We start from the raw sequence: 13887 nt of genomic DNA on the forward strand, positions 1-13887 counted from the left end.
TAAGTGAGCTAATGCAGGAACAGAAAACCAAATACTGCATGTTCTCACTTGCAAGTGGGAGCTAAACATTCAGTACACATGGACACAAAGAAAGGAACAATAGACACTGGGGTCTACTTGAGGGTTGAGGGTGGGAGTAGGGTGAGAATGGAAAAACTACCCATCAGGTACTATGCTTATTACCTGGGTGAGGAAATAATCTGTACACCAAAGCCCCATGACAGACAATTTACCTGTATGATAAACCTGTGCATGTAACCATGAAACTAAATTGAATATTAAAAATAAGTAATTGCTGTGATTCCGAAATATTTGCAAATGCAAACAACAGATGCACAACATCTATTTCTCTATTAATCTCTTTTGAAATAAATTTTGTTGTGTATTTTCAAGGTACACAAAATTATATTATGGGATACATATACAAAGTAAAAAAAAGGTTACTAAAGTGAAGCAAATTAACATACTCATCATCTGAATACTTGCCCATTGTTTTATTTGCTTTTGTAGGCAAAAGCAGTTAAATTCTACTCATTTAGCACGAATCACAAATACATGTCTATTAATTTTATTATAAAAATACAAAGCCAAGAGGGACTAGGCAGAGCCGTGGAACCGCTGCCAGGTCGCTGTCGGTCCACGTAGCGCTGCCAGTGCGCTCAGCGTCCGCCGCCGCCATGGGAGTCAGGTGGAAACCATCTCCCCAGGAGATGGGCGCACCTTCCCGAAGCGTGGCCAGACCTGGGTGTTGCACTACACTGGGATGCTTGAAGATGGAAAGAAATTTGATTACTCCCGGGATAGAAACAAGCCCTTTAAGTTTATGCTAGGCAAGCAGGAGGTGATCCGAGGCTGGGAAGAAGGGGTTGCCCAGATGAGTGTGGGTCAGAGGGCCAAACTGACTATATCTCCAGATTATACCTATAGTGCCACTGGGCACCGAGGCATCATCCCACCACATGCCACTCTCGTCTTCGATGCGGAGCTTCTAAAACTGGAATGGCAGGAATGGCCTCCTCCCTTAGCTCCCTGTTCTTGGATCTGCCGTAGAGGGATCTGGTGCCTCCAGACGTGTGCACATGAATCCACATGGAGCTTCTCCTGATGTTCCACTCCACTCTGTATAGACATCTGCCCTGACTGAATGTGTTCTGTCACTCAGCTTTGCTTCTGACACCTCCATTTCCTCTTCCCCTTTCTCCTCATATGTGTGTTTACCTAAACCATATGCCATAAACCTCAAGTTATTCATTTTATTTTGTTTTCATTTTGGGATGAAGATTCAGTTTCAGTCTTTGGATATAGGTTTCCAGTTAAGTACATGATCAGATATTAACAGCACAAGTGATAGGTTAACGTTAGAATAGGAATTGGTGTTGGGGGCCGGGGGTTGCAAGAATATTTTATTTTAATTTTTTAGATGAAATTTTTACCTATTATATATGAAACATTCTTGCTGCTGCGCTGCAAAGCCATAGCAGATTTGAGGCGCTGTTGAGGATTGAATTATTCTCCAAGTTGAGAGATGTCCTTGGGTTAAATTACAAGCCCTACCTAAAACTGAGGTGGGGATGGGGACAGCCTTTGCCTCCACCATTCCCACCCCACCCTCCCCTTAAACCCTCTGCCTTTGAAAGCAGATCATGTTCACTGCAATGCTGGACAATATAGGCATCTGTCCCTGGGCCAGCAGGGACCTCTGAAGCCTTCCTCGTGGCCTGGCTTATTTTTTTACTTTTTATTTTTTTTCATCCTGTGGTTTTTCTAATGGACTTTCAGGAATTTTGTAATCTTATAACTTTCCAAGCTCCACCACTTCTTAAATCTTAAGAACTTTAATTGACAGTTTCAATTGAAGGTGCTGTTTATAGACTTAACACCCAGTGAAAGCCCAGCCATCATGACAAATCCTTGAATGTTCTCTTAAGAAAATGATGCTGGTTATCACAGCTTCAGCTCTCCTGTTTTTTGAGCTTGGCTCCCTCTGCTGATCTCAGAGTTTCCTGGCTTTTCCTCCCTCAGCGCCTTCTCACCCCTTTGCTGTCCTGTGTAGTGATTTGGTGAGAGAAATCATTGCTGCTCCTTCCCCCTCCGCACTATATATGAGTCTCAAGTTCTATTATTGCAATAAAAGTGCTTTATGCCAGCTTATCTAAAAATATATGTGTGTGTGTGTGTGTGTGTGTAGCCAAATAAGAAAAACTACTCATTAAAATAATTTAATATTATAATATGACATATTTCCCCAAGTCAAATGATTAAATGTAAAGCACCGAGGCTAGATAAATCAATCTTAAAGAGCGTTTTTATAATTTTTATAAATTAAATTTTAAACTTCATTCAATTTCTTGTAGTATTCAACTACGTCAACAAATTCACTTGAAATTGGAGAGTAATTGAAACATGATCTATCCAAAAAAAGTCATGTAGTAAAGTCTTGAGAGGACCATTTCCCCAAGAATTCCCATAGTCATTTATTGCTCTTTGAGAGGACTGTGTCACCAACACATTAATTATTGGTACAAACAGACAGCAGTTGTCAATGGGAGAAATCGTTCTGAGAGAAAGCTGTGTAAAGGAATTCTTTCACCAGTGTGGCCCCCTGAAGGATAAATCACTTTTCTATTACAAAAGATTCAACTTTAAACCAATAAATACTGTTGTGTTCTGCTCAACAGCTCATAGTATTACACCACATCACACATTTTACAGCTCATAAATGTACACTGAATACAGCTCAAGTTTAGTGATCATTTAACTCTATCTGATTGATATTTTTCTAAGAAATGGACAATGAACAGCAGGAAAAAAAATCACAACTTTTATAATAAAATATGGTGTGTTTTCAAAAGATTATTAAATATAGTAAGATATAGTTTGTTTTCAAAATATCATGATTTATTGTACTATAAAAACAAGAACAAGGTAGGTCAACTTTGATAAGTGAGTACAGTCTCCTCAGAATTTCACTCTTTTTCTGTAGAAAAGCTCTAAAGTTCTCTTTTGTGTGATAATTAGATGAAATGAATATTCCTTTAAAAATAAATTAAAGGAGTTTGGCAGGCTATTCATAATTTAAAGAAATGGTAAATTTTCTCAAGCATGAATTGTTATTTGAGACTATTCCATAAAACCATTAGGTGTTATCATTTTTCACATTCTTCCACATTTAACACGAAAAAGCGATGCAAATATGTGGGCACGATCGGTCAAGTTAAAAATGTAACGGTGCACCAAAAATGAAGAGCCTGAAATTACAGTAACTGCACTAAAGATTTCCATCTCTAACAGAAGCATGACCTTGAACAATTCATGATTTTTCAGTTACCTCATCTATAAAATAAAAGTTTTATATATTGTGTGATTTCCAAGATTAGTCCTAGCCTAAACATTCCATAATTTTAAAAATTGTAAGAGACACAATAGTTTGCTGGTGATCCGTGGTCCACAGCAGTTAAGAATAAGCAGTTTTCTTGTTAGAGCATTTTCTTATACATTACAAAATTAAACTTCAGACAAAAATTTGACATCATAGAATATTCTTATTTCGGTATTCATCATTCTGAATCAAACACAGATCCAGTAATAATCAGCATAAAACCACTCATATAGGAACTTGAAAAGCCATCAAGACTTTAAATGCCTTACATACCTTGTCAGTATAATTTGATCAGAGACTATAGAACTACATTTTTATTTAGAGGCAGGTACTGAGTCTGTCATTGATTTTCCCATATCCAGAGATACAAATATGTTATTCCAAGAAACATCATCAAGTTATACCGTATTTAAATGTATGATTTAAGAAAAGAACCTTCTATTCAAGACTATAACTGGTTAATTGATCAAGTGAAAAAGGACATATTATTCTTTACACTCTAACATATTCCTACCTCATTTCACTACTATGCAAATTTTTCATGTACATTTCTAAGCCTGCCCAATTTAATATTCAAGAGAACATGATTATAAAGCAAATCTAATAAAGTTTATTTTAAAAACATATACCCATTCTAAACAGCTTTCTTGCAATAGAGTCGAGCTCAAAAACAAATTCCATGCCCAAAACATTTTATCTCAAAGATATATTTTATGGTTTGCTGGGCTTTAACAATTTTATCCCTGTTTGAAATAATTATAGACAAAGCATCTAGTTAATTATATTTACTAAAGTTTATCATAGTAGAAGACAATTGGTAAACCAGAGCATTTATTTCTGTAATCGTTACTGTTAGGATAATTACATGGTCCTTGCTTCACATTCACTCTTCAGAAAGTTAATTATCAGCTTGAATCTTTGAGTTTACATTTTAGTTTCCTCCATTCATTTGACCAAAACAAAAAATCCCTCTTTTTACCCATTGAAATGTATGAATATAATTGATAAAACCATGCCACTGAATGCTACCTTTTATAATCAATGATCTACTAGTGAAAAATTAGTTTAAAGAAAGATGTAACATTAAGAATGATATTGTAATTATTTTATGAATAAACTTTGATTATAGAAGACTATAGGTTATAATCTAAGAGTCTAATAACCTAATTGATTTTCTTAGATATATTAATAATAATTCCCTGTTGATTTTCTAATGTTACATATTTAGTATCATTAACTCTACTCCGTTTTATAATAAGGAGATACATTTTAACCTGAATCAAAGATAATCACGTGGGTGTACATATTTAGACAAATTGATATATCATTTATATTTTGAATACATGATTAAAATATCTGATTATGCCTCCTATATTCACAGAACAAAAATGCTGTAGCCTTCAGTTTAAAATTACCCTCATTATTGCACTTTCAAAAGTTTTCCTTCCCCTCTGTCAATATCATGTGCTTGCATATACCTACATTATGAAGCTTCAAATATTTATTTTATAAAAGTCAATAAATAAAATATTTTATCATTTTTTAAATCAATTCTATGAGAACAAAGTATATATGGTAGTACCTTTGGATACTGCTTGACAGGAATCAGTACTCTTTCTGAGAGCTTTATGTTTTTGTTGCTGATGACATCAAGATACTTCTTTTCTTCGTCTTCCTTTTTTCCATCAGAACCTTGAAATTTTTCAATTTCTGGAAGAAAATCACAAGAAGAAGAAAAGTGAAATGAGGAAAAATGTTATAAATATGCTGAAAAATGCTATCATATATAATATTCATATTACTCCTCTTCTCAGATAAGATTTTGATGAATATCGATAAAAGGCCTGAAACAGCATCTCGCTAACAGTTATGTGAATGCTGCTACTGTATGTAAGAGAAGCTCTGTCAACTCAAACAAAAAGCGATAATTGAAGATGTGACTGTGTCTTCTGTGAAAAAATTGATGAATTTAGTTAATTTTGATATTTTCAAACAAAATTAAAAAGGTTATATATGTCTTTTGACTATTTAAACTATTTTAGCAAACTTAATTTTTTCTAGGAGCAATAAATAGAACAAAATACATTTTAAGGATATATGTTTTATTTTTACTCAGAATTATTCCTGAGAAAATAAAAATAATTAAAATGGTAATTATTTAATTAACTAAAATAGGTAGTAAAGAGAAATTGCATGATATTTTACAAGGGGTTATAGAAAAGTCATGTAAATGATTACATCTATAAATGCTAACATTCATATTCATCAACAAGACATTATCTATATAAGTGTTTAAGAAAAACATTAGAATATTACCAAATTTGATATTTTGGAGCATACTTATCCACTCCTTCATTTTTGAATTAATTTATTCCATAAAAAATGTTAAATCTCTACTAGGTACCAGAAATACAACAGAAAACAATAAAATGTCTGCTTTTATAGACTCTATATTCTAACGTGGAAAATGAACAGCGAGAAAATGAATATATGGGGCACACATACAGTTATGGCTGGAGGCAAATAATAAACATAATATGCTGTTATGAATACAAAGGAGAGTCAAGCAGTGGCTATTACTTCAGGTTTGAAGGGTGATATTTGATCAAAGCCCTGAATGACAGAGAAGAATAAACCATGAGAAGACTGAGAAGAGCTTAACAGTCTGATGAAAAACAAGCTTTACTTGCTCTTGAAATAGTAAGAAGCAAGAAATCCTGTGTGGCAGAAGAACAGTGAATGTAGAAAAAAAGGTTTGATACGTGATTATAGGACAAATCATGTAAGAACTTCTAGGATACATGATGTTTTCTACTTTATATTGTGACTGCAATGGTAAGCCTCTGGACCACTTTGAAGAATAAATGAAGGCAGTCACATTGTATTTTTATTTTTAAGGATAACATAGTATGTAATATGCAAAATCAATCACAGCAGAAGGCAAGCAAACAAGGAAACCAACTTACATTTGTCTAGTTGAGAAACGAGGCTGACAAGGTAGGAATGAAATGTTAAAAGACTGTGTAGTTACAACTAGAGTCATCTCATGCAATGCACTAAGTAAAATAAGTGTTTTGGAGAATTATTAAAAATTCATTTAAAAAATTTCCTTTTTTATATAGTTATTATTATGACCATGACATAATCAGTAAATATTTCTTTTTGTTCTTTGCTGTTGGTCAGTGTACTAAAATACTAACTAAAGATATGAATGTGACAGTGTTTTACTTTTGCTATGGATAGAAAAAACATTCTATTTTTGTTATTTTGGAGTAGAGAAAAGGTGATGATAGTTATTAAGTATGAACATGTTTCATATAAATTTATTTATATTGCATTTTAAAACAATTATCTTTTAAAGATCTGACTACTTCCAAAGGTAAGGGGAATATATATTTTATCTAATAGTTTTCTTCTTTGTTATTCTAGTTTTAACTAACATTTTTCCCCCAAATGTTTTCAAATGGCTTAAAGAAAACTTCCTAAAACATTCCAATTAGTAATATTTTTGCATACTATTTATTTGGGCTGTGTGGAATTTGAAACAATTATTTTGGAGTAATATTACATTACTTACCCAGGTAGTGCCTGAGTGAAACCTACACTGCATAATTTTTAAAAAGTCATTTATAATCATCTTATCGGTTATATGGTACAATTTCCCTAAAGACAAGTATCTTGAACTAAACTGAATTTTTTGAAAATAAGTTATATGTCTATAATTTCTACTTAGTATGAGAACATCAGATTCCTATGTTCTACATGGAAGTACTAACAAGTCACTTTAACTGACTCTTTAAACTGAAAATCACTTTATTCCAACTTTTCAATCCCTTATATAATTATTACAACCAGAACTATGATAACTGCAAAGAAAATCCATTTATCATGTCCTCTGATAGTAAGAATAAACTTTTGATCACTGCCCTGTGGGTACATGCACCTACATACCATAGCTTGCTGAGGTTAATTGTAATGTAGAACACACTGAAGAAGCTGACTCAATTCCTGATCTATAATACATATGGCTTCTCCCTTGTTACTTTTTCATAAAAATAAATTGAATTTGTCTGACATTATTTGCTATCCACAAAACTACTACCTTAGGCTCTTTTAGACATTTGCAATTTGATCAGGCCAGGATTAATTCTAATAACCTTTCCATCAAGAAACAGAGTTAAGTGAAATAGCATTTCCACTGCTATTTCTATTCAATTCTACAATTTTCTTTGGAAATTTTTTGGTATTATTTTACCCTCCTAATACTTAAAGGAAGTTATCTTGTCTTCTTTGGTATATCTCCGTGACTAATAGCTCAATACTTGCATTTGTCAAATGCATAGTAACAAAATGGTATGTGCCAAAGTTGCCTGGGTTTAAAATCAAAGAAAGCTTCATCCATGTCTCTGCAAAAGGACATGAACTCATCATTTTTTTATGACTACGTAGTAAACCATCATTCTCAGCAACTAACGTAAGAACATAAAACCAAACACCGCATGTTCCAGAGATCCAGAACAATGTGGGGATGCCCTGTCTTCCAACGTCTATTCAACGTACTACTGGAAGACCTAACCAGAGCAATTGAGCAAGGGGAAAAAAAGGCATCCAAATAAGAAAATAAAAAATAAAGCCATTTGTCTGCAGTTGACATGATCTGATATGTAGGAAACCCCTAAAGACTTCATGTAAAAACCATTGGAACTACTAAGTGAATTCAATAAAGTTGCAAAATATAAAATCAACATCCAAAAATCAGCTGCATTTCTATATACTAGCAACAAACTATCCAAAAAAGAAATTAAGAAAACAATCCTATTTATAAGAGTATCAGAAATAATAAAACACTTGGGAATAAACTTAGTTAAGCTGGTTCAAGACTTGTACACTGAAAACCAAAAGCATTGATGAAATAAATCAAAGACAAAAATAAATGAAAAGACACTTTATAGATTGGAAGAATTAATATTGTTAAAATGTCCATAATACCCCAATAACCTAAAGATTCAGTTCAATCTCTGTCAAAATCCCAATAGCATTTTTTATAAAAATAGAAAAAAAAATCTCCAAATTTATATAACATGATAAAAGAACTTCAAATGGCCAAAGTAATTTTGAGAAAATACACAACTGGAGGCATCACACTTCCCAATTTCAAAATACATTATAAAGTCATAGTAATCAAAACAGTATTATACTGGCATAAAAACAGAAATATAGGCTAGTGGAACATAATAGGGAGCCTAGAAATAAATCTATACATATATGTTCAATTGTTCTTTGACTAAGGTTCCAAGAATGCACAAGGGAGAAAAGAAGTCTCTTCAATAAATAGTGTTGAGAAAACTGGATGTTCACATGCCCAACAAAAAATTGGACCATTCTCTTACACTGTACAAAAAAATCAACTCAAAGTGAATTAAGTGTATTAAAGACTTAAACATAAGACCAAAAATTGTAAAACTCCTAGAAGAAAAAGAGGTAAATGCTTCTTGACATTAGTGTGGGGACTAATTTCTTAGCTATGACCACAAAAGCATAAGCAACAAAAGCAAAAATAGACAAGTGGGATTATATCAAACAAAAAGTTTCTAAATAGCAAAAGAAACAGTCAACAAAATGAAAATGTGACCTACAGAATGGAACAAAATATTTGAAAACCATATATCTGATAATAGAATGATATCCAAAATATATAAGGAACTCCCACAACTTAATAGCAAGAAACCAATAATGAATTCAAAATGGGCAAAGAACCTGAACAGGCATTTCTCCAAAGATGATATGCAAATGGACAATAGCAATATGAAGAGATGCTGGACATCACTAATCATCAGAGAAATGCAAATCAAAGCAACAATGAATTATTACTTCACACCCATTAGTATGGCTATTATTGAAAAAACAAACGTTGGCAAGGATGTGGATAAAAGGGAATCCTTGTACATTTTTGATGAAAATGCAAACTGGTGAATCCACTAACTATGAAAAAACAGTATAGAGATTCCTTTAAAAAATTAACCTACCACATGACCTAGTTGTTATGGTCTGAAAGTTTGTGCCCCCCCAAAATTCACTTGTTCAAATCCTGACTCCAAGATGACAGTATTAAAAGGTTAGGCCTTTGGGAGGTGATTATTTCATAAGAATGGAACCCTCATGAATGAAATTCATGCTCCTAAAAAAGAGGCCTGAGGGAGAGCCCCCAACACAACCTCTACCATGGGAACACAGCTGGAAGGTAAGGAGACAACTACACAGCAGCATCCACAAAACAGGAATTGGGCCCCTACCCAGATACTGAATCTGCCAGCACCAAGATCTTGGACTTCCTAAACTTCAGAGCTATGACACATAAATGAGTAAGTTAAGGGAGCTCATTCACCCCTTCAACCATGTGAAGACACAAGAAGAAAGCATCATCTATGAAGCAGGAAATAAGCCCGCACCAGAAGCCAAACCTACCGGATCTTGGAATTTTCCAAGATTTTGGATTTTCTTGGATTTTCCAGCCTCTAGAATTGTGAGAAATAAATGTTTATTGTTTATAAGGCACTCCATTTATGGTATTTTATTATAGCAGCCCTAACAGACTAAGAGACCATAAATTTATACATGAGGAATCTAAAATAGTCAAACTCATAGAAGCAAGAAGTATGGTGATGACAGGGACTGAGAGAAGGAGGAAACAGGGAAGTGTTGGTTAAGAGATACAAAGTTTTAGCTATAAACAGTGAACATGTCCTAGAGACCTATTGTACAACATAGTGCCTATAGTTAACATTACTGTATTGTTGGCTTAAAAATTTGCTAAGAGGGTATATCTTGTATTAAGTGTTTTTATCACAAAAATAAATAAATGTAGTGGGAGTAAACTTTTTGAGGTGATAGTTATGACTATGGTATTGGTTGTGTTAATGGTTTCATAGGGGTATACTTCTCTCCAAATTCATCAAGCTGTATACATTATATATGTATAGCTTTTTGTATGTCAGCTATATCTCAATAAAGTGGAGGAAATTTTTGAAGGTTTTGTTTTTTGTTATTTTGTTTTGTTTTACAATAAAGGATTATAGAAAAATAGGAGATGCAATTGCCTGGACTGGCAAGTCATACTATGTAATTCTTTTATATTAAGAATGGTTCTTCATTTTGCTGAAGCTTTTTAAAAAATATTTTTAATACCTCTCCTATATGTATAGTTTAGTATAGTCTATGACTTCAAAACTCAATGTCAATGTAAAGATTATTTTATATTCATTCTGAAAATATGAGTAACATTTCAGTGAAAGGAACAATTTGAGTATGTGAATCTCTACCTTGTCAAGTGACTTTCTTAACCCACGTGATTTCTTTCCTGCAACAAAATTCATACTTCCTGAACCAGGTATACTAAGTATTTAACACTGGCTTCCCACACACTTCTAGTATTTATCTGACCTCAAAATAGAATTTAAGATATTAGAATCCTTAATAGCTATAAGATTAATGTGCTAGGACTGTGTCTGTATTTTGATGCTTAACACAAGTTATTTTGTTGTGATTATATTTCTTTTTACAATTGGCACATTGTTGAGGCTCATATTTTTAAATATATATGACATAATTACATATGCACAAACACAGAAATCACAATTATCTGTTTACATTTTAAGTTGGTTATTCAAGATAGATTTTAAAATTATATAATATTTTTCCCTAAAGTCAAAATTTACATAAATTTAAATAAATTACTTGTTTTCCAGTCATTTCAAACACAACATAGAGCTATATAAAACTAAATATTAAATGATACTAAATATGTACTTCAAGGATCAATTATGTAGAACTATTTATGCCTAATTTCTTTATAGAGGGTGAATTACATGGTCTTCCAGATATTTATATTTCTGAAATTAAAAATAAAGAGAAGAGACAAATTTACAATATGTGCAAACTAGAAGTTTCTAGTTCTATGGAAATTTTCAGAATCCAGATACATTTAATTATTGAGAAGGCTTCAAAAATAATCTTTCAGTGCTACATAAAAGAACATTTGCATGCAAGATATAATTTTAGAATGTATTTAAATGAAGAACATGGAATTTGTCGGCGAAGAAAATATTTTTTGTTAATGAAATGAAAATGACCTTGAAATATAGCAATAGGGTGAAATGCCAGTATTCAATGTTTTCAAATTTTTGGTCATCTATAATCAAAATTCAATGAGAGGTTGTAAAACACCTAACTTTTCTTTACGAATATTTTCAGAAGGAACTTTAACTATTTTACAAATTATACTTAACTACCTGGTAATTAAAACTCATTATAAATGGAATACGGACAACTTATATTTAAATAATATCAGCAAGTAAAGTTTATACTACTTTTTTCCACTCTTAAATTATACTTTTTTAGTTTCCAAGTAAAAATGCATTTTGCTTTTTGTATTTGAATACAGAACTAAACCTTTAATAATTAGTGTTGATAGAATATAATAATGCAACACAGAAGAATAATTTTCATCTTCCTTTTAGAAATTTTCACATGAAAATTTAGAGATTATGTATACTATAAGCTTCCATCACTTCAAAATCTAAGTTCAGAATAAAAGGGCAAATAGACTACAATTGTCATGAAAAGAAACCTAACATTAATCACAGAATACAGGGAAACGACTTTGCACAAATTTTATCTCTTTGATACTCACGAGAAAGAAATTTTCAAATTTCAGTATCAAAAAATGGGTGAAGAAACATCAATGGTACTTTGCCATGAATATCTGCATTATAATCCTGTAGAATCTTTAACAATTATCCCACTTTCCAAATAAAGAAATAGGAGTTCAAAGAGCATATATGATACATATTATAAATACATAAAAGAGAGAAAAAGAATGTAAAAATTGAAGAGTCCTCAATGTAGTTTTACATTTAATAATGTGAACAAAAGTGATTAAAAAGAAGCCAATCTTTGCTTAAAAATACCATTTAGAAATTTGTCTTCATATAAAACATTTTTCCAGGGAGTGGGCAATTAAGGTTCATGTTTTGCCATAACTCCTTCTAGGAAGCTCAAAGCTAAGTCTGTCTTCAAATAGCTCTAACTTTCCTCAGATAAGGATTTATTGCATAATTCTTTTTCCTTTCATCAAATTTACAACTTCTTATTTGTTTTATTCTGCAGGAATATTTTATTTTTATCTTGTACTTGCTTTTATGTAAGGTGCCTCAAATCCACCTCAGAAATAGGTAAGTGATTAAATGCCACTTTGAAATTATTATGCTGCATTAATAATATTAATCCAACAGGCCTTACTAATGAAAAATTTCTTTGACCTCCCTTTGTGGTTTTTGGAGTTCAATCTGGGTACTAAAATATCTTTGTCACCTGCTAGCTACATGATCTTAAGCAAGTTAGTTAACCTCTGTTTACTTATCTTTTTAAAAGAAAGTAAATCTTTCAAATGATGTTATTATAATGATTAGCATTTTGTGCATTGCTCTCTGGCAATAATTATCGCATTGTTTTGATATGATCACATCTATCTCCCTGTATTTTGTAATCTCTTAGCAGGAAGTTTATTTTACCCATCGTTATAGCGTTGGTTCTTAGGCCAAAGCAGAATAGGAAATTATACCCTAAACCTGTGTTTTACATCATACAAAAATAAAATGGGTAATTTCTCACAGAACAAACCTTAAATGATAACATGTTAACTTTAAATCTGAACTATGTTGCTAGCAAAACAGATGTCCTAAGTCACAGATCTCCCAGACCAACAGTCAGCAGGTCATAAAGTTTAGTGAATACTGGTCTAATTCCACAACCATTTAAGGGACGGAAAGTTGTTCTTGAATATCGAATCATATTTTCCTTTTTATTGAAGGCATAAGAGACTGTCAGATCCATTAATGACAAATCAGTGCTAAATAATTTTAAGTATCTTCACAAGTAATTATTTTTGATTACTGAAGTAGAAATAGAGACATTAACTACTAGACAATTAAAATACGATCCAGGCATTTATTTTCAATGATATTAATCATAAAATAGTTAACTGTTTTAATCACTACTCATTTATTTTAATGCCTTGAACTTACTAAAATTCTGAAATTATCTGATACCCCGATCCCCATTTCCTGTCTGCTTATCCAAATTATAACCACTTCAACGTTTGGCTTACAGTTCTTCTCCCTCATGGAGTTGTACAGAGTAACTCAGGAATTTCACTCTCTATAAACTCCTACCTCCTAATTCATATGTTAAATATTCAGGTTGGACTGTTTTGTTTTTAAGATAAGACCACAATCTAACACAGTGGCCTTGAACAAGTCACTTAAGTTTTCTGGGTTTCTGTTGTTCTTTCTCACCCATTCATCTTAATATGGGAATCAAATCTTATGAGGGGCATCCTAGTATCTTCTTAAGAATGCAGGCTTTCGGATACAGTATTGTATCTGCCACTTGTTAACTGTGTGACACTTGCCAACAAGATGATGACAGTTATTGCTTTCTAAGCATTTTCT

General features: G+C 32.4%; 2 protein-coding genes across 17 annotated transcripts in view; one reads left to right on the forward strand and one right to left on the reverse strand.

The window, feature by feature from the left end:
* Positions 1 to 13887, reverse strand: part of KHDRBS2 (KH RNA binding domain containing, signal transduction associated 2) — a 638920-nt gene that overhangs the window by 529684 nt on the left and 95349 nt on the right. For all 16 annotated transcript variants that reach the window (XR_012089217.1, XR_012089216.1, XR_012089204.1 and 13 more), the window contains exon 2: positions 4962 to 5089. Coding sequence is in view for 1 of the 16 variants with exons in the window: in XM_008013623.3 (XP_008011814.1) it covers positions 4962 to 5089 (128 nt within the window). In the remaining 15 variants the exon portion in view is untranslated. The remainder of the gene's footprint in view (positions 1 to 4961; positions 5090 to 13887) is intronic.
* Positions 693 to 2104, forward strand: FKBP1C (FKBP prolyl isomerase family member 1C). The gene has a single exon (XM_073006208.1). It carries the CDS (start codon positions 764 to 766, stop codon positions 1103 to 1105), a length of 342 nt encoding a protein of 113 aa, XP_072862309.1. The 5' UTR covers positions 693 to 763; the 3' UTR covers positions 1106 to 2104.

This window comes from Chlorocebus sabaeus, chromosome 17 (genome assembly GCF_047675955.1).
Source record: "Chlorocebus sabaeus isolate Y175 chromosome 17, mChlSab1.0.hap1, whole genome shotgun sequence".
In the NCBI taxonomy this organism is placed as follows: domain Eukaryota; kingdom Metazoa; phylum Chordata; class Mammalia; order Primates; family Cercopithecidae; genus Chlorocebus; species Chlorocebus sabaeus.

Bases quoted from the DNA above. Each gene is read 5' to 3' on its own strand.
- FKBP1C (XM_073006208.1), top strand. From the start codon at position 764: ATGCTTGAAGATGGAAAGAAATTTGATTACTCCCGGGATAGAAACAAG.